Source organism: Phaethon aethereus, assembly GCF_964289735.1.
Source record: "Phaethon aethereus genome assembly, chromosome: 16".
NCBI lineage: Eukaryota > Metazoa > Chordata > Aves > Phaethontiformes > Phaethontidae > Phaethon > Phaethon aethereus.
Window position 1 is genome coordinate 1,232,656 of NC_138592.1, and position 20,257 is coordinate 1,252,912.

Below are 20,257 nucleotides of genomic sequence, written 5' to 3' on the forward strand. Positions count from 1 at the left end.
AGGGAGCGGAGCAGGAGCCCGCGACAGCGAGGAAGACGGAGAACAGCTTTTGCCTTTGCGGGAGGCTTGCAGGGCGCAGAGCCCGGGCTGCTGGGCCAGCTTGTACCCTCCTGCCTCCGTGACCACCGCACGGTCCGCTCTCAGGGTCCTGTCCCCGTCCGTGTCACCGCGGCTGTGTCCTGGGCACGGCGGCTCTGCTGCAGCTCTGCCACCTCCTGCAAGCCGGTGCTGGCACAGCCCTGCCAGTCTTGGCAAATAAATAGTGAAAAGCATTAAGTTATAAATAATATAAATAAGAACATTTAAATAGACTCACCCAAACTTTACGGCTACACTGACACCCCCCTCCACCCAGAGCGCAGGCGGGGGGCGATGGCGAGGGGGCCGGGCAGAGGCTGGGGGTGCGGGGGGGGCCGGTTGGGGTTTCGGGTGCTGCCCTGGGGCCGGGTCTCCAGCCCGGCCACCGGCATGGCCGTTTGCACAGCAACGGGGGCTGCACCTGCCCGGGGGGGCTGTTCTGCAGCCCATCACCGTGGCAGGGGCCAGTTGTGCCTGGCCAAGCCGGCAGCCAGGAGCTGGCGGGGGACGTGTCCTGCGGGTCTCTGCTGGGAGCCCCTCGCTCTTCCCCTGACTCCGGGGTTGCAGGGCCACGGTGAGCACCGGCCACGTCCTGTGGGGCTGTGCCAGGCCAGGGAGCATCCGGGTGCCCCGGGGTCTGGGCGGTTGGCTGCAGGGACCCCATCCTCTGAGGGGGACCAACAGCCCTGCCCTCCCATCAGCCGCACCGTCCGTCAGTCCCGCCAAGCCTCAGTCGCACCAGCCCTGCCTGGCTCTCCAGGGTCCCATCTGAGTTAGGGTCAAGGTGAGGTTTTGCTCCTTGGGGGAGCAGAAAAGTGTCTTTTCTCCTCCGGGATCCCCCGGGAGGAGAGGCAGCAGCTCTAAATAAATAATAGTAATAAATTAAATAAATAGAGGTGAACATCACGAGCTGGGGGAGGAAAGTCTCTTCTGGGTCTGGAAGAGGTCCCCGGGCGAGTCCCCTGCAGAGAGACCTGCCTGGCTGCGGGGGGGCTCGGGGACCTGTGGGCAAGGAGCCGGGTCCCGCTGGGGGCCCAGACGGATCTGGCCCTTCCCAGGGGGTGCTGGGGCACCCTCCTCCCTGGTGGGGAGCGAGTCTGCGGGGACGTGTCCTCCAGCCACGGTGCAGGCACAAACCGGCCGGCTGCAGCTGCAGGAGTGCTGGCGTGAGGACCGGGACTGGGATGGGGCCGGGGATGGGACTGGGGATGGGGATGTGCCGCAGGGGGCCGGGGGGCTAGTTCCCTATTGCACAGCTGTGTTCAGAGCCCTTGAAGCAGGCGGACTCGTAGTGCTTGTTGAGGTACGACTTGAGGGCGAAGGTCTTCTCGCACTGCTTGCACTTGTAGTGCTTGAAGGCGGAGTGGGTCTGCATGTGGGCACGCAGGTTGGAGCGGTCGGCGAAGGCTTTGCCGCAGTGGGAGCAGCCGAAGGGCTTCTCGCCGGTGTGCGACCGCATGTGGCCCTGCAGCAGCCAGGGCCGGCTGAAGGCTTTGCCACACACGTCGCACTTGTGCTTGAGGTTGTGGGTGAGGACGTGCATGGCCAGGGCGGGCATGGAGACGTAAGCCTTGCCGCAGGTGGGGCATTTCCTCGCCATCTTGCTGTCCAGGCTGCGGTGGGTCTGCTTGTGCCGGCTGAGGTTGGAGGAGGTGGCGTAGGTCTTGCCGCACTCGGGGCAGGAGTGACGGTGGCTGCCGCGGCGCTGGCTCTCGCTGCGCCGGCGCGACCGCCCGTCTGTGATGAAGAAGGCATCCATGGAGTAGCTGTCCGTCACCGCCGCCTCCCCGTTGAAGTAGCGGGCAGAAAAGCTGGACTGGGGGCTCTCAGGGTCGCTGTACTCCTCGTGGCCGGGCGCGTAGGCTGGGTCTGGCGGTGGCGGCGGCAGACCCTGCTTCTTGTCGGTGTCATAGCCAGCGGGTGCCAGGCAGTGCTGGAGGTACCCTGCAGGGATGAGACAGTGGGGTCATCATCCCTCTGGGTCAGCCCCAGTGGGAACGGGGGAAAGCCACAAGCCAAAAATGCCCATTGGAGCTGCCCCTGAGCACGGAAGCTGCCCCGTCTGCAGAGGGGCTGAGTCTGCCCCCGCTCCTGTCCGCATCTGCGGGCAGGATGGGTCCCATCCCGTGGGGCTGCCCTGGGTGGGAGCTGGGGATGGGGCCGTGGGACGTCCAGATGCGCCTGCCGGGGTGCTGCCCCACTGCCCCAGCTGCAGGCAGCCCCGGGGGGCCATTAGCTGCCGCCAGACAGCTGCCGTTGCCGAGAGCCTCATTGTTCACCGGGGCAGGCGCTGTAATGAGCTCTGCTCCCACCACCTCCTCACCTGCAGAAGCCCAGGACAGCCGAGGCAAGGGGGAAGAGGCTGCCCTTGGTTTCCCTTCCCTGGCGAAGGGGCTGGGAAAAGCCCCCCTACCTCCCCCTGCCCCCCACCGGAGCTGTTCCCAGGGATGGGGCAGCAGCACCAGTGCCCAGGGCTCCCGCCGAGGAGAGGGACCCACAGCCCCTCAGGCATAGAGCAGGGCTTGGGTGCCACTGCAGGAGTGTCCCCCCGGTGTGACACTGGTGTGACACTGGTGCAGGTCTGCTATGGCTCTGGGTAAGGGACTCCTGACCCGTGGCAGAGCGAGTGCCGCATGGGCATCCCTGGCCCTCTGTGCTGGCACACGGAGGTCACCGCAGCAGGAGCAGCACAGCCCTTTCCATGCTGGGCCGGCAACCGTGTGGGACACGCTGCCACCCCGGGTCCCCCGAACTGGTCCTGGTGGTCTCCCGCTTCGCACATGCTGGCCCTTGTCAGCTGCTTCCGAGGACACAACCCCACTGTTGGCGACAGTGGGGGCTGTCGGGGGCCCAGGCTCGGTGCACGGTCAGGCTCACCCGTGCATGCCAGCGGGGCAGCGTGGACACCGCCCCAGCTGCGGCCGAGCAACCCCTAAATCCAGGCCCCTCCTGCCCCTGGGGCTCCCCATCCAGGCGGCCCTGCTCACCCTGCCCAGGGCGAGCGGCTGCTGCCGTTGGTCCCGTGGAGGCTGGGGGTGTCTGCGGTGGGGAGGGGCTCAGCCCCCGGCCCCCCGCGCCGTGCTGACAGCGCGGTCGCGCAGGCTGTGCAGAAAGCGCTCTGCTCAGCAATTTCTCACGCTGCCTCCGAACATGCAGCAAGGTTATTTCCAGGAGAGCAGCGTCGGCAGCTTCTGCCCAGCTGCAGCACATCCCTCCCCCCACGTCTCTTGGCTCCCCATGGGGGGAGAAGAGGACCCCCCCGGGCCACGCACCCCTGCCCCACGGGGGAAGCCGACCGTGGGCTGGGGAGCCACGAGCAGCAGAGGGGGGGACGAGCGATGCAGCGGTTGGGCAACCTGGGCTTGTGCGTGGCTGGATCAGGCCCGTTCCCGCACCCAGCTCAGCTCCCCCCGGCCTCGCCAGGACCCGCCAGCCCCCGGCCAGGCTGGACACCTCCCCCCCGGGCCTCCTCTTCCAGCGCAGGTCCCTGGGCCGCCCTGTCGGGGGTCTCTGCTGAGCCCGGCTGGCTCCGAGTCAGCCCCGACGGGGCTCCGGGGACCCCCGGGACCCCTCGCCCAGCCCCTCGCACCTCTCCCGGCGTCTCGGGGGGCGAGCTGCCCCTAGCTCTCCCCCGCCTATTCCCCGTGCCCCGGGGAGGCGACGGCCCGCGCCGCGCTCCGGGGGGGGGCTCGGGGCACCGGCTGCGAACAATGAAACCCGCAGGCACGGCGAGGCCCCCGCTCCCCCCGCCGCCCCCCGCCCGCGCAGCCCGGGGGCTTCGTGCCCCCCCCCCAACCAACTTGTGGTGGGAAGGAACCGGCCCCGCTGCTCCCCGGGCGTGGGGGAATGGGACCGGCCGCGGCAGCGTGGGCTGGCCACGGGGGCTGCCGCTGTCACGCGGGGGGTATTTCCCCAAGGACCAACTTCGGCGGCACCGGAGCGCGGGACAAGGCGAGGAGGGGACGACCCCGACCGCCTCCCCCCGCACGACGCCCGGCTGCGGGACACAACGCAGGGCCCCCCCGCCCCGTCCTGCCCCGCGCCCCCCCGCCCGGGCTGCCCCGGTGCCCCGCCGGGCACACGCACAATAGCGGCGGGGGCCCCCGCCGAGCCCCCGGCCCCGCACTCACCATCACCGGCGGCGGGGCCGGGCAGCGCGTAGGGGGGCTCCAGGGGGGCGTAGGGGGGCGCGGGGGCCCCGGCGGCCGGGAACGCCTCCGCCTTCAGCTTCTTCACCAGGAAGGAGCGGGGCATGGCGGGGCCGGGCCGGCGCCCTCAGCACTGGACAGCTCCGGTACCGGCTCCGCCACCGGCCCCGGCGCCCGCCCCGGCCCGGCCCCGGCTGCGCCCGGCGCTCCGGCCCCGGCGGTGCGGGCGACGAGGCGCGGGCAGCCGAGTGCGAGGGGCGGGCAGGGCGGCGAGGAGGAGGAGGAGGAGGAGGGGAGGAGGAGGAGGGGAGGAGGAGGAGGGGAGGAGGAGGAGGAGGAAGGCAGGCGGCAGGGGGGGGAGGGGGCCGCTCCGCCCGGCCGCACCCGGACACCCCCCCCCGGAGCCCCCCGAGCCGCCGGCAGGGCCGGGCGCCCCGGGCATCATGGCAGCGTGGGGTCCCCGGTTCAGCCCCCCAGGCCACGGACAATGGGGACACGCAGGGACGGGGGGTGGGGGTGGGGGGGACACACTGCTGCCTCCCACCGCCTTTGTCTCCCTGCCGCCAGCCCCTGGGCCTGTGGAGGAGGGGGCTGTGGGGCGGGGGTCCCCGTCCCTGCCCCGTTCCTGTCCCCACCCCTGTCCGCTGCCCCTCGTCTCCATCCCCATCCCTGTTTCTTGCCCTTTTCTCCTCCCCCTGTCCTTGCTCCCTGTTCCTGTCCCTCTTCCCTGTCCCCGTCCCCGTCCCTTTCAACTGACCCCTTTCCCTTATCCCTTCCCCTGTCCCTTCTTCTCTGTCCCCATCCCTGTTCCCTGTTCCCTGCCCTCATCCCTGTCCCACCTCTGTCCTGCCCTCTGTCCTCCCTCCATCCCTGCCCACTGTCCCTTTCCCCCTCCCCATTCCTCTTCCCTGTCCCTTTTCCCACATTCTCACCCTTTCCCGTGTCCCCGTCCCCATCCCTGTCCCTGGGGAAGCGCCATGACCTTCGCAGCCCACAACAATAGCCGGGCTTGCGGCGGTGCATTGTTCCCTACCGGAGCCCCCACGCCCCCGCCTCCCCTCGCCGGCACTCAGCTGCCGCCCTCCCTGGCGCAGGATGAGGCCCCGGGCCTGCGGGTGGGCAGCAGCCCCGGGGCTGGCTCTCCTTGGGGCTGTGCCGGCCGGGGGCTGGCAAGTGACACCGGGACCTGGCTGGCGACAGGCCCTGCTCTCCCTGAGCCCTCCACTACGCCGAGAGCGTTGTAGCACTTCACTAAGGACAGTCCCTCATCTGTCACCGCAGGCAGAGCGCTGGCACAGCCGGTGCAGGGCAGCCCTGGGCACCCCCGGCCCTGGGAGGCACCAGCCCCTTTGGCCGGGCACGTGGCATCGGGCCTGGGGGCCAAGAGCAGCACCCCCCCGGCCAGCACCCTGGGCTGGCCTGCTCACAGCCGTGGCTGCTGCTTCAGTCATGCTCGGAGCCAGGGCTGGGGCCATCCCTGCGTTGCATCACGCCAGCGTGCCCCCGCTCGCTGCTTTGTGTGGCACCCCACAGCCCTCAGCACCCCACAGCCCATGGCATCCCACCGCATCCCACAGCCCATGGCATCCCATGGCATCCCACATCCCACGACATCCCACGGCAACCCACATCCCATTGCATCCCACGGCACCCCACAGCCCACAGCATCCCACAGCCCACGGCATCCCATGGCAACCCACGCCCCACTGCTCCCCGCAGCCCAGGGCACCCCACAGCACCCTGCAGCCCACCCGGCCAGGCCTGCTCCCGGGGCTGGGGGTCCCGGGGCAGCTCCCCACGTGGGCTGGGGTCTCTCCTCCCTGCTCCTGCGGCACTCGGCCAGGGCTCGCAGGCAGCGACACGCGTCCCATCTGGCCCTGAAGCACAGCCCTGACGTCAGGGCTCTGCCAAGTTCAAGGTCACCTCTCCCGGAGGGCCGCGTTCCCGGGGGTACATTGCCTGCCGGGCTGCTCCCAGAGTCTCCCCCACGCACCGGGCTCCTGGCCTGGACTCCCTGATTTATTTATCCGCGCGTGTGTTGCTCTCCTTGAAGGCACGTTTGCAGAACGGGCGATTACTTACGCCCTAGTTGGGCCGGGCCTGCCTGCCTGCCTGCCTGCCTGCCCGCCTGCCTGCCCGCTGCCCTGGGGTTTTGTCTCTCTCCAGGCTGTGGTGTAATATGGGAGGTAATTAAGTGTAAAAGACAGGGGGAGGGAGGGCTGGGGGGGGGAATAGGAACCCGGCTCCTTTCAGAGGCAGGGGACTGAGATAATGTATGTTAATAACCTGCAATCAGTCCTGCCGAGCTGCGCTAATATTGCTGACTGCAGCGGCTGGGCCCCCCCAAACCTGCCCCCGCCGCGGGGGGGGAGCCAGAAGAAAGGCTCAGCCTTTTCTCCTCTGCTGTGGCCAGGCGAGGGCTGAATTCGTGCCTTCCTGAGCAGCTGTATGGAAATAATTCCCATTGGAGGCGATTGTTTCCCGGCGAGAGGGAGGGGGCGGTGGGTGTCCGGTGGGCGAGGGTCTTTGGGGGCTTCCAAGGGCAGGAGCATCGTCTGGGGGTGCAGGGGGAGAGGGGCCAGGTCCCCGCTTCAGCTCCCGGTCTCCTCGCAAGGAGATGCATCCCGCTGCTGGGGCAAGACAAGTCACCCCACGGTGCCCCCACATCTCCCACAGGTCCTCATCCCCCATGGGGCCGGATCCCGGACACGTGCTGCTGTGGGGTCAGCTGCCGGGGGGATGCCCGGTGGCGCCGGGGGGCAGAGCCCGCTGCCCTCCCTCCTGCTCTCTCTGCTGCCTCGGCCGTGGGACCCCCGCAGCGCCACTGGCTCGGGGGGCTGCCGGCCATTAGGTATGCCAGCCACGTCCTTCCCGGAGGCGGTGGGGCCGGAGCCGGAGCCCCGAAGTGGCTCCAACCCGTGGCTCTGAGGCACGGCAGGCGTGGGCCTGGCGCTGCCGCCGGCTCGGGGACCAGATTGCCAGACAAAGGGCCGGGGACAAAGGCCCGGCTGCCTCGTGCCCCGGGGAAGGGGCGCAGGCGCGTGCGAGGCGTGGGTGCTAGCCTGGCCTGGGGGCTGCTGCCGTGCCCTGACCCCCCGCGCCTACCGTGCCCCGGTGCCCAGTCGGTCCCCACCCTGCCTGGCGCAGCCGGGGCGCAGTTGGGTACCGGGTGGCACAGCGCTGGCACTGGTCCCATGCCGACCCCCAGCCGGCGCTGTGCCCAGCACTGCTCAGGGCGCGGGGCTGCGCTGCGGCCCCTTGCTGGCTCTGCACCTCCGGCGCTGCCCGTCTCAGGGTGCAGTGGGGTGCTGTGGGGCACAGGGCTATGGGGAGGGAGCAGAAAGCGTGGAGGGGGCCACAGCAGAGCATGGCAAACACGGGGCAGGTCCCCCCAGTCCCCATGTGCCTCAGTTTCCCCAGATGCCATTGGGGCCCTTGTAAAAGCCCCCCGGCCCGTGTCCCCCTGCAGCCCCTCTCCCCACGGCCAGGGCGGGGCAGGCTCCGGCACAGCCCTGCCCAGGCCGCCTTTGTCCCCGCTCCCCACAGCTGGCTGCAAACCCACCGTCCCGGGGGCAGCTGCCGCCTCCGGCATGGGGCCGGGAATGCCGCCGGTGCCGCCAGCTGCAGCTGGGGCTGTGCCCACTCGCGGGGTCCTGGGGGGGCTTTGGGGCACGATGCCAAAGGGCGCTAGAGCCCCCAGGGGAAGGGATGGGATGTGGCCCCAGCCGAGCAGTACCCAGGCGGGGGGCACCGGCGCAGGCAGCCCCTGCCTGCCTGCCCGCACGGGGGGGCACAGGCAGCAGGGAGGCCGAGGCTGAGCAAACACCTTCTATTGCTTTGAACGTGACGGGGACGCCCAGGGACCCGGCAGAGCCCGGCGGGGAGACGTGCCTGCAGCCACCCCCATCCCAGCGCTGCTTCCCAGCCCCGCAGCTCTCGCCGGTTTTGGGAGCGCGTGCCGGCAAGAGGGGTTGTCCAGGGTGCCCGTCTCACTCACGCCGGGCACTGCAGGCTACAGTAGTTGGCAGATTTGAAGAAGCCGTAGATGTTGACGAGGGGGAACATGAGCAGGGCCCCGAGGAGGGAGCCCAGCTGCTCCATCGCCCCGTACCACACCAGCGCGCTGCGGCTGCGGCTGCGCAGGATCACCCCGGCCATCACCTTCACGTAGGACAGCGTCCCGGTGAAGAGCACCCAGGAGAGGACCTAGCGGCACAGGGAGGGGGGGAGCAGTCAGTGGGGCCAGGGGGGTCCCCACCGGGGGGACGGGGGACATTGCGGTGAGGCCGGAGCAAGGGGTGGCCCCAGAGACCTCCCCGGGCAAGAGGGACCCTGTGACTTACTATGATGGCATCGCCCCACTGGGACTGCTGGAGGAGCGGGCAGGGACTCATCACCGCGACAGCCATGTTGTAGGCGCCAAAGCCTGTCCCCACCATGGTGAGGGTGCTCAGCAGGGCCAGGGACCTGCAAGGGACACGTGGGTGACACCAGGGAGCGCTGCCAGCCCAGCCCCGGCGAGCGGCACAGACCCCGTGGCACGGGCTGACCGGCTCCATGTGGACCCCATCCTCCTTTCCTGGGGTGCCCCTGCTGCCAGGGCACCAGCACCCTGAGGACCCTCTCCCCCCACCCCATTGCAAAGCAGGGGCTATTCCTGGGGCAGAAGCCCCTGGGGCACACCCCACCACGGCCCCCAGCATCCCACTACCCACCTGCCGGGCAGGACCATGGCCACGATGCAGGCGAGGGGGTTGGCCATGGAGCTCAGCGTGGCAGCGAGGTGGTAGGCGGTGTTGCCGTAGGGCAGGCAGGAGTAGGACTGCACAGATGGCAGGACCCCATTCGTCAGAGCGCTGACCCAAGCGATGAGGAGGTAGATGAAGGTGAGCTTGGCCAGGGAGTAGGAGACCTTCTCTGGCGGGATGCCACTGGCATCCTTTGGGCATCGGCAGCCTCTGCTCAGCCGCGAGCCAGCTCCCTCATCAGGGATCTGGTCAAATGAGCTCAGCATGATGCTGCTGGGAAACAGCTGCTGCTGGGAGAGCTCCCACACCTTGGGCTTCCTGGTGAGGAAGAAGAAGGCCAGCAAGCAGGCCAGCATCATTGCAGTCAGGAGGAGGAAGAAGAGGAGGGTGGAGAAGTTGGCTGGGAGGTAGCGGGTCTTCAGCTGGAAGACGGTGGTCTCCATGGTCTCGTTGCCGATGGTGACATTGACCAAGTGGGTGATGTTGACACAGCTGGAGATGCTGGAGCCCTGGCCCAGGGCGATGAGAGCAGGGATCAGCCCGCTGAGCCCTTCACCTGTGAAGAAGGTGGTCAGGTACTGGGGCTGCAGCTGCATCATGAAGGGCAAGAAGGTGACAGAGGAGGTGCAGTCCACCAGGGCCAGAAAGAAGGTGAGGAGCAGGAAGGCGGTGCTGTGGGGCTTCCCGGCAATGGTGGTCGTGTAGTTCCAGAGGAAGGCCAGGAGCAAGCAGGCCACAACACCCGTGGACAAGATCACGTAGATAACGGCCACCTCTTTCAGCAAGCCGGGTCGAAAGCGGTGCATGAGGGTGACGAAGAGCGGCCCTACGTTGGCCATCTGGATGATGATGGTGATGTAGGAGGGCAGGTCCCACTTCTCCGGCAGTACTGTCACCAGCAGCGGCAGCTCGACCCACAGCCCGTTGACGGCCACCCAGGAGCCCATGCCGAAGGCGCAGGCGAGGAGGTGGGTGAGCAGCACCATGGCTCAGGGCTGGGTGCCCCTGCCTGGGGGGACACTGCCGTGCTGTGGGGAAAGGCTTCGATCAGCGGCGGGGTGAGACCCGACCCCCCCGGACCCCGACCCTGGCCTCCCGCTGCCTGCGTATCCCCTCCTGCAGGCAAGAAAGCAGGCGGGCGTAGCGGCTCCCCTCCCACACGCCGGGGCGGTGCCGGACTCGCAGAGCAGCACGGCCTCCCCCTCTGCCCCCTCTGCCCCCCGGGACCCCCCTGCTCCCCGCGGGTGATGCCGCGGCGCCCTCCTGCACTGGGTGTGGGACCTGCTCGGCTCCACCTGGGCCCCATCCTGGAGAGCCGGGGCTCGGCAGCACCAGGCACAGAGCCGGCACGGGACCCGGCAAGGCGTTGAGTGACGGTACGGCATGGCATGGCGTGGCACAGGCTGGAACGGTCTGGCACAGCCTGGCACGGGGTGAAGATGGCTCTCACCTTGGGGCCGAGAGGCCTGGGCAGCCGCTCTGCTGGGAATGGAGGCCTCGTACCTCCCACCACATCCGCAGGGCAGGGCGAAGCTGCGCCCGTCCTCCTCCCAGCCGGGTCCCCTGCGATCCCGGCAGGCTCCGACAACCGCCAGGAGAAGGGCCCCGGCAGCCTTACCTGCAAACTGGCCTCTGTTCATGCCAGCGAGCTGAGTCAGCCGGGATCTGGCCGCATCCCCTGCCCGCCCCAGGCACCGGCTCCCGGGGAGAAGGACCCCCACAGCCCACGTCCCCGTGTCCCCGTGCCCCCCACAATCCGGCAGAGCCCGGCTCCAGCCCTCCGCGGCAGCGCCGAGCCCGGCGGAGGAAACCCACGTCTCCCAGGGCTGAGCCCGGCGGGTGCAACAACCCACCCACGGCTCCGGCCCCGCGCGGCGGCGCTGGGGACTCCGGTACGGAGCGGGAGCCAGGAAGGGAGCGGGCTCCGGGTCTGACCAGACCCTCGGCAATCCCCGGGGCACATCCCAAGGGGGAACTCACTGCGCTTTGGGGAACCGGCAGCGGCACGCGGGCGGGAGTGAGTCCTGGCTGCCGGGGCAGTGACGTGGGGCGGGCGCGTCACCACCTCCGGATGCAGACGGCTGACGGCCTGGCCCCGCTCTGCTCCTCGTCCTGGTCCCAGCTGGCAGAGTCCCCGGGCTGGGGGGCGGCTGGGGGGGGACACCCGCACCCTCCAAAGCTGCGTTTCAGGGTGCCTGTTGCGGGTTGGGGGGTCCCGGCAGGTCCCGGGGGCACACGTGAGCCGTGGGGGTGGTTGGCTGCTGGCGCAGAGCGTGATGAGATAAAAGCGATAAGGAAATGTCAGGAGAAGCTCTGAGGTCCTTGGAGGGATGGGGGGGGGTCCTGCTCCCGAGGGGACCCTTGTGGCTGGAGGCACGAGTGCGCGGGGGCCAGAGGGACCCACTCTGATCCCAGCCGTCCCCCCCGGGGACAGGGGAGGGGTGGGCATCAGCCTGGGCATGGGGGCACGGCCGGAGGGGGCAGGGGCTCAGGACCCTCCCGCTCGAGACTCCCCTCCCGGCGGGTCCCCGGTTTTCGCCAGCGCAGCCACCCCTCTCCCCACCACCGCGCCCAGCTCATCCCGCGCAGCCCCTGGGCACCGGGTGGGGCCTTTCAGCTCCCAACTCCGTCCCGGTGGCCAAAGTCCAACTGTGCCACCTCCAGCTTCCGGACACCTCCTGCCCTCACCCTGCCAGCCCGGGGACACCCCGGGCCCTGCCCTGCCGGGGTCCACCGCTGCCCTCCGTCCCCACGTACCGCCGGCGCCAGGGACAGCCCCACGCCTGCTGCCTGCCCGGCTGCGGCACGGGGTGCTTGCCGCAGCGTCGCCGCTGGCCCGGTGCTCCTCAGCTTGGCCGGGTGCCGGAGATTATTCTTGGCGGTGTCCGGGACTTTGCGCTTGTCCCCGGCTGAACTGCATCGCACCTATTCCAGGCTGCTTCTTGCAGGTGCGAATGTCACCCGGTGACGGTGCCTGTCGCCACCGGGGATCTCTGCAGGGTCACGGGCTGGGCTGGGGACCCCGGGGACCCCTGAGCGTGGCGCTTGTCCCACCTCAGGTGCACTGTGGGGCTGGGCACCTCCGACCCCACGCCCTGCGAGACGGGACCAGGAGATCAGCCAAGCCGTGAGCCACTCGCACCGGCCGGGAGGTGACAGAGGTGAGGAGACGGGCAAGGTCACCCCCAGCAGCACAGCCCCCCCAGCTCATCCCAGCACCCACCGCCCCCGGATGCCTCCCGGCGGCTCTTCCCCCAGCACCCACCGGGTGTCGCTGGGAGAGCGGGCTGCAGCCCCGCCAAACCTGGGGCTGACTTCTCCAGTGGCCTGCCTGCCCTGCCTGCGCTGCCTGCGCTGCCTGCGCTGCCTGCCCTGCCTGCGCTGCCTGCGCTGCCTGCCCTGCCTGCGCTGCCTGCCCTGCCTGCCCTGCCCGCACTGCCTTCCCTGCCCGCCCTGCCTGTGCCTGGCCCTCCGGGGGGCTGCGGCCGGCCCCTGCACCCTGCCCTGCTCCAGGCTCCGTCCCTGCCCCAGCCGTGGTGGGGTCGCAGCGGGGACGAGGGTGTCCCTGTGCCCCTGGGGCTGCAGGGAGGGTGCTGGCGCAGCTGGGTGCCCGCTGTCCTGGTTTCAGCTGGGATAGAATTATTAATTTTCTTGCTAGAAGCTTCCAGGAGACTATGTTTTGTCTTTGGGATGAAAAAATGTTGATAACGTGCTGATGTTTTCGGTTGCTGCTGAGCACTCAAGGACTGGCCGGCGTCTCATGCCGGCCTGCCGGCGTGGGACCACGCGGGGGGCACGGCCGTGGTTTCGCCGCAGCAGGGCAGCTCAGCACCACCCAGCCGCGCTCGCCGCGGCGGGCTGGGGGAGAGGGTGGAAGGGTGAAAGGGAGAAAACCGGTGGGTTGAGATAAAGACCGTTTAATAGGGAAAGCAAAAGCCGAGTGCCCGAGCGAAGCAACAGCAGGCATGCCTGCACTGCCGCCCGTGGCAGCCCCGCGACAGCCGGGCTCCAGCGCGCCCAACGGTGACTCGGGCAGGCAGACGCCATCGCTCCGAACGTCCCCCCTTCCTCCTTCATCCCCCGGGCTTTATCACATGATGGACACCCTATGGATGCGATATCCCTCGGTCAGCGGGATCCCACTCGTGTCCCCTCCCAGCTCCTTCTGCCCCCCCAGCCTGCTCGCTGCGTGGGCAGCGGAAAAGGCCCTGGCGCTGTGCGAGCCCGGCGCGCTGATAACGGCAGCATTCCTGGGTTATCAACGCCGTTTTCAGCACAAATCCAAAACATAGCTCCAAACCCGCTCCTACGGAGAAAATTAACTCTATCCCAGCCAAAACCAGCACAGGTGCCCAGGGGGACCTGGGGCCGGGGGGAGCAGGTCCAAGATGGTGGCAGAAACCAGGCGCGGGGAGCTCGGGCTGGCCCTGGGGCGGCTGAGGTCCCCATGCGTCCACGGGGTGGGGGACGGGGAGGGGACGGCAGTTGTCCTGTGTTTAATTTGGCAGCACAAAGGACTGACGCAGCCAGCGGCGAGACCCTTGCCAAGGGGACACGGCTGCGGGGCAGGGGCAGGGGAGCCGCGGGGGTGCTGGGTGTGGGACCCCCATGCCGCCGCTTCATGTTCCGCACCCAAGTCCGCCCCACACGTGCTGCCTGCCCTGCCTGCGCGGTGTGAGACGGCTGTGCCTCCTCCGCCCCCTCCCCGCGCCGCAGCTGAGCCCCCGGCCCCCCGGCCCCTCGCCCCTCTGCACCCCCGGCAGATGCGCGCAAAGGCCCCAGAGGCAGATGGCAACATTTGGTAGCTGAGCAGTCCCCGGCCTTGGGACTTTGCTGGGCTCCGGTGACCGGCCCGCTGGGAAGCCCCCTCCCCGCCCGGCACCCATCCCCAGCCGCAGCCGGCGCAGGGGGGTGTGCAGCGGGGCTCCCCGGGTGGGCACGGTGGGCGTGCGCTGCCTGTGCTGTGGGGCGCCCGGACGGTGGGAGGGCACGGGGGGATCGGCAGCCTGGCAGAGTGGGGTCTGTCCTCCGGCTCGGCCCCGGCAACAGCCATCCCTAATCTCTGCTTTCAGCTGAAAGCGGTGGCGATGGTCTTCCTGCTGGGGGACAAGGGGGACCCCTCACCCCAGGGACCACTGGCCATCCCAGGCGAGGGGGTATGACCCCCCAGACGTGGGTGCGGGGACCGGCTGGCAGGTCGCAGCGCCGGCCCCTGGCAGCCCCCCCCGGCTCCATTTGCATCCCATTTCCATGTGAAAGGAGCAGGTCAAGTTGAAAGTTGAAAGACTAGTGGGGGTCGGCCGGGAAGGGGCCGCTGCCGGAGGTGAGACCCCGACAAAAGGGCCGGATCCCCAGGGCCCGGTGCTCGCCTGGCCACGGGCTGCGGCCCCGGCCCCGCCGGCAGCCGCCATCTGCGGGTCCGTGCCGCCGCCGCGCAGACAAAGGCCTCGCGCCCAGCACGTCCCCATCTGTCACCTCCCCGGCTCCGGGCCCCGAGCGGCCGCTGTGGAGATGTACGGGCAGAGCCGGATGTGGGCAGCATCCTCCCCTCCGCCCGCGGGCAGCGGGGAGCAAGGCCATGCTGGGCTTCGCCTCTGAGTCCCCGAGTCCCTTGGAAAGCTGTCCCCGCGCGGCGGAGCTGCTCTGCGGAGCCCGCAGCTGGGGAAACTGAGGCAGGAGCAGGCGGTGGCTCGCCCCGGGTCAGGGCGTGTGGTGCAGGGCCGATTTCCCCACCGCAAAGCTGGGCGCAGCCTCGGCGCGGCAACGGGCCGTAATTAAACACCAGGAATTAGCACCCGCCAGGACGGGGGGGTTGGGGTGGCTCCCGGCTCCGGGGACGCCCCTGCCTGGGGCTGCCCGAGCCGCGCCGAGTCCCGGCCCCCGGCCTCACCACTCCACGGGCGCTGCCGGGCACCTGCAGCCGCCTCCACCCGGCGCTTCCAGGGAGGGTTTGGCCTCTGAGCACGTTTTTCGCTCGTTGGCGGCTGCGTTTCGCTCGCGGGAGGTCCTCGAAGGGGCGCGAGGCCCCGAGCCTCTGCGGGAGGCGGGAGCGGAGCCGGTGTCAGCACCCGCCTGGCCCTCTCTTCCCAAACACGGTTCCTCCGGCCCTGCCCCGTCCCCGCGTCCCCGCGGCAGAGGTGCTGAGCCGGGCGCTGGGGGAGCGCTCCGGCAGCGGGCCGCCCTCCTGAAACCTGTCCCGGGATGCTCCCAGGGAGGGCGAGGCTCCAGGGCGCTGCCCGGCTCCAACGCCCCGCTCCAAAAGCACCCGGCTGCCCGGACGTGTCCGGGCAGCTGCCTGCAGCCGGCTGCCTGCACCCCGCGCCGGCCCGGCGGCTGCCGGGGGACACGGCCCTGCTGGGCGGGCGCCCGCGGGCTCTGCCCTCACCCGTTGCACCGGGCTCGTTGCGCGGAGCCGCCGCGGCCCACGCGCGGGGCGGCCCTCCGGCTGTCTTCCCTGTGCTTCGCTCAGCGCCTCTCCCTCCGCCGCGCCTCGTCTCGCTTCCGAGGGCAGCTTGAAAAACGCACGGCCGTAATCACGCTGCACGGCGCGAAGGCTCGGCCCCCGCGCAGAGCCCGTCCTTGCTGCCGGAGGTGCCCGTACCGTGGGGCAGGCAGCCCCCCGAGCCACCCCGGGGCTGGGTGCAGGTCCACAGCACCGCAGGCTCGGTGACCCTGCTCCAGTCGGCCCCCTCCCTTGGTGCTATTCAGGTTATTTTCCTGCGTTTTGGAGTATCGCAGAGGGTTGCTGCCGGGCGCATGGGGAAACAAGGCGAGTTTTCCAAATCAGAGCAGGCCCCGCTGGCCGGCCATGCTGGCGGCACGCAGGGAGCCGGGCGGCAGCTCCTGCCCGCGCGAGGGCTGGGCATTTTCCCCTCTCCCTGACGCGCCGGCAGGACATCGGGACCCTCCGCCCGCAGCGGGCAGGGGCCATCCAGAGACGTTTTGACTTCGGCAGCGTGAGCAGCTCAGGCCGTGCATCCGCGCTGCCCGGCCGGCACCGCAGGCTGAACCAGCATTCGCGCCAGGACGTCACTGGCTACCGTCACGCTGCATGACGCAGCCTGGCATGGAGGAATGCCCCGTGGTTTTAATCCCGTGTGAGCTGCCTCGGAGGGCGTCCTCGCCCGGCGCTGACTCAGCGGGAGCAGCCGCAGCACGGAGCCGCTCCAGCGCCCGGCCAGCCACCGTCCCGCCGGGAGAAGGGGAGGACGTGGCTGGGGAGAAGGAGGCGTGGGGACATTGGGACACCCTCGGGACAAACGCAGGGAGAAGCAGCGTGGCGGCTGAGCCGTGCCGAGGAGGCTCCCACACCACAGGGCCTATCCAGGTAGGTGGTGGAGGCAGTGCCGGTCCCGTGCCGGTCCTGTGCCAGCAGCGTGGGGCCGGGTCACCCGGTGAGGGGGAGGCACAACCGCACACCTCCCGGCACGGCACAGCTGTCTGGCAGGACGTGATCCGGTGTGCCAAGCGAGCCCGACTGGGCTACCAGGAGAGAGAGGAGCTGTGGCCACGCTGGGCATTGCCCGGCATGAGCGGGGCTGTTGGCCCTGGCGCTCGGATCCTCACGCTCCGGCCGGCTCGGGGCATGGGATAACGTCGCTGTGTTTTGGGGGCTGTTCGGAGGGCGGCTCAGCTCGGCTGGGTGCAGCCTGGCTCAGCGCAGCCATGCCAGGGTGCGCGGCTCAGCGCCGCAGGAATGCGGAGCAGCAGGTTGTGCCCGGCTGGGCCGTCCCGGCTGGCCAGGCAGGGGAGGGAGCCCATGCCGGCCGCAGGTGGCGGTGCCGGGGGGCCCTGCACCCCAACAGCCATGCCCTCCGCGGCTTGGCCCCGGGGCTGAGCCTCTGGCACCGTGCTGAGCTCCAGCGCCCAACTTGGGGACATTTCCTTGCTTCGCCCTGCCTGGGGGGGGGACGTTTGTACCCCTGTGCCGAGCTGGGGAGCCCTCCCTGAGCCTGGCACAAGGTACGAGGGCAGCGGGGCCGGCCATTGGCAGGGTGCTGCTGTGGGGCACGGGGTCCGGGCAGTGCTGGAACTGAGGGGAGGGCTGCGCGGGCACCCGGCTGGCAGCCAGTGCCCCCACCACCCCGGGTCTCTGCTGACCGGCTGGGCTGCAGGACCCGGCTCTGCCTGCGCATCTGCGCAGCGCCGAGCGCAGCCCGGCCCTGCTTCCCGTGGGAGCTGTAAGCATGGCTCCGGCGGGGGGGCCCTGCCTGCCCTGCCTGTCCCTGTCCTTGCCCAGCAAGGACGTTGGTGCTGGCTCTGTCCCCAGATCGCCCCCGTGCTGGGCTCCCTGCAGAGGGGTGCAGGAAGCTGCCCCCGGGGAGGGGGCAGGAGGGTCTGTGCTGGCGCTGGGACCGACCCCAGCTGTCCCCACACCGGGCTGGCCCCCTGCAGACCCTTTCCAGGTCAGAAGGCAGCGTGTCCCCCGGGCAGGGGACAGGGACAGGGACAGCCAGCCTCCCCCAGGCCGCTTGCCCATCAGAGCGCGTCAGGCACCGTGTGCCGGGGTGGCTGCTGCGCAGGGACCCCCTTGGGGTACAGACCCTGGGGGGCCGGGGCCGACACGCTGGCGCACACGGGCTCGCAGGCGGTGCAGCCGTGGCTCGGTGTGGCCGTGGCGCGGTGCTGTGGGTGCTGGGGCTGGCTGCTGCTGCCCGCGGCTGACGCTGGCACGGGCCCTGGGTTGCACCCAGGAAGTTGTGCACGCAAGCGAGCGGCTGACGGCGATGGAAGGGAGCGGGGCCGTGGCACGCTGGCCCCTGCTGCGCCCACCGCTGCACCCGGTGAGTGCCGGTGCTTGCTGTTACCTCCGGGGCTCGCCCGTGCCCCGAGCTGGGGTCCCCCAGGTGGGTTCTCAGAGCAGGCTGGGAAGGGCGATAGGGGTGGAGGGGGAGGTGGGGAAGGTCCGACCCTGCACGTCCCGCACGTGGCCCCCGCCACAGCCCCACCGGCTGTGCCCACCCATGGCAAGGGTGTGGGGGGCAGCCCAAAGCAGGCTGCAGAGGGGTGCAGGGCTGGTTCGGGCCCCCCCACTGTGGGCGCGCCGGTGCCTCAGTGCGACCGTTGGGGCGGGCGGCTGTGCTTGTTGGGGTTGGCGGGGGCCCAAGGACATGGGGTGCACGGGGCCCCAGCGCCGCTGCTGGCACACCTCGGCTGGGGAAGCACGGGTGGAAAGCCCCGCCGCGGCTTTCCAAGGAGCTGCAGGGTGGGAGCGGGAAGACTGGGAGCAGCCCCGGAGCTGGCGAGGGGACTGAGAGCCGAAGCAGCAGCGGAGCGAGTGGAGCCCTGAATCCCCCAGCCCAGCAGGGTGGTGGGTGAGTGGGGGGGGTGATGCACCCCTGAGCTTGGGGGATGCACCCCTGGGAGCAGGCGGTGCTCTCCTGGGCGCGGGGGATGCGCCGCTGGGTGGAGGCGGTGCACCTCTTGGTGTGGGAGATGCACCCCTGGGCACGGGTCGTGCGCCCCGGGACGTGGGCGATGCTCCCCTGGGTGCAGGCAATGCACCCCTTGACGCAGGCGACGCACCCCTGGGCACTCGCGGTGCGGGCACAGCATCGGCGAGGGGTGCCAGGTCAAACCGCCGCTCACCGCCCTGGCCTCGATCCACGGGGGTGCCCCTCACCGCGGCCGGGGTGCCCTCCCCGCCGGCCTCATTGGCCCGGGTGCGGTTTGAAGCAGGCTCGCTCTGCGGATTGGCCAGGGGACGTTTCGGGGAGGCCTTGGCGGCAGGCGGAGGCGTGGCCCCTCCCTTCAAATAGGAAGCCCGGCGCAGCCGGCGCAGACAGTGCGGCACCGCACAGCCCCGTGCAGCCTTTGTCTGCCGGCGGGGCCGGGGTGCGGGCAGGGGCCAGGCAGGCAGGCAGCGCCCGCCAGCCACCGCCCCTCACTCCAGCCCCTCTTCGCAGCTGACGGCACGTGAGCCCCTCGCTGCCCGTGGCGGCTGCCCACCCCGCGCCCCGGCGTCGGCTTGGAGGATGCCCGTTGAGGCGCTGCAAGCCAGCAGCGCCATGAAGGGGGTGACGGCGCCGGAGCCCTTCACCTCGGCCATGCCTGTCCGCATCCTCCGCAAGGGCCCCGCGTATTTCCGCCGGCGCGCCGAGCCGGGTGCTGGGAAGCCCAGCGCAGTGGAGAGACTGGAGGCCGACAAGGCCAAGTACGTGAAGAGCCAGCGGGTCGCCAGCACCAAGCAGGAGCCGGTGAAGCCGCCGCTGCTCAAGCAGCCCCTCTTCAACCCGGGGGTGCGCCGGGCTGCGCTCACCCCCAGCCGCAGGACACCCCCAGGGCCACGCCACGCCGAGGCTGGCAGCCCGAAGACCTCCCTCGACCTGGAGATCCTCAACAACCTCATCAACCTCTGCGACAGCCCCTTCCCCAAGGCGGAGAGCCCGCTGGGCTGGGAGCGCAAGTGGAGGGCGGAGGCGCCGGCAGCGCTGGGCGGCGAGGCGGCGGGTGCTGGCAAGCTGCCGGAGACCCCCGCTGCTGCCAAGGCCCCCGGCAGCGTGGCCGTGCGGAGGGTGGACGTCCGTCCCTGCGGGGCTCCGCGAGGCCAGATGACGCCGGTGCCCGCGTCCCCCGTCCCGGGCGGGCTGCCTGCGGGCCCAGCGCGGAGCTCGCCCGCCCGCCCCGAGAGCGCCCGCCGGCAGCCCCTGCTGCACCGCTCCAAGTCGGACCTGAGCGACCGGCTCTCGCGGGCCACCGCCGACCTGGAGCGCTTCTTCAACTACTGCGGCCTCGACCCCGAGGAGGTGCAGGACATGGGCGCCGAGCGCTTCGCCCGCGCCAGCTCCGACATTGTGTCCCTCAAGTTTCACAGCGTGAGCACGGCCAGCTCGGAGGGCGGCCGCTCACCGCCCAGCGCCGCCACGCCGGAGGGGCAGCCGGCCGAGCGCGTCCCTTATGGCATCTCCGTCATCGAGCGCAACGCCCGCGTCATCAAGTGGCTGTACGGGCTGCGCCAGGCCAGGGAGCCCCAGCAGGTCTCTGACGTGTAGCAGTGCTGCGGTGGCGGCGGGCACCGGAGACGCGTTGCTCGCGAGCAGGCAATGCCGGACGGGGAGGGGGTGCAGGCAGTGCCCCGAGAGGAGCAGGGACCTTTCGGCGGTGACAGGACCCTCGAACTGAGCCCCTGCGCTTGCTTCCCTGCCCGCCATGCCACAGCGGCACCGGCGGAGCCCCGGTGTGGCGGCCGGGCACCCTTCCCGCTAGGTCTGGCTCTGACAGACCCCCACGCCGACACTGGAGAGCCGGGTCCCCGTGAGCCTGCGGGAGGGCAGAGGACACGTG

General features: G+C 70.5%; 3 protein-coding genes across 3 annotated transcripts; 1 reads left to right on the forward strand and 2 right to left on the reverse strand.

Moving 5' to 3' along the window:
• Positions 1-1,315: 1,315 nt before the first annotated feature.
• On the reverse strand, positions 1,316-4,431 carry SCRT2 (scratch family transcriptional repressor 2; the record flags this gene model as incomplete). Its single annotated transcript, XM_082007308.1, has 2 exons — positions 4,209-4,431; positions 1,316-2,022 (listed from the first exon to the last, which is right to left on the reverse strand). Exons 1-2 carry the CDS (start codon positions 4,330-4,332, stop codon positions 1,316-1,318), a joined length of 831 nt encoding a protein of 276 aa, XP_081863434.1. The 5' UTR covers positions 4,333-4,431.
• Positions 4,432-8,219: 3,788 nt separating this feature from the next.
• Positions 8,220-10,645, reverse strand: SLC52A3 (solute carrier family 52 member 3; the record flags this gene model as incomplete). Its single annotated transcript, XM_082007303.1, has 3 exons — positions 8,942-10,645; positions 8,570-8,693; positions 8,220-8,432 (listed from the first exon to the last, which is right to left on the reverse strand). Exons 1-3 carry the CDS (start codon positions 9,958-9,960, stop codon positions 8,220-8,222), a joined length of 1,356 nt encoding a protein of 451 aa, XP_081863429.1. The 5' UTR covers positions 9,961-10,645.
• An 8,303-nt stretch (positions 10,646-18,948) lies between these two features.
• Positions 18,949-19,965, forward strand: FAM110A (family with sequence similarity 110 member A; the record flags this gene model as incomplete). The annotated part of the gene is made up of 1 exon (XM_082007305.1): positions 18,949-19,965. The coding sequence occupies one exon, from the start codon at positions 18,949-18,951 to the stop codon at positions 19,963-19,965; it is 1,017 nt and encodes a 338-aa protein (XP_081863431.1).
• Between the last annotated feature and the right edge of the window lie 292 nt (positions 19,966-20,257).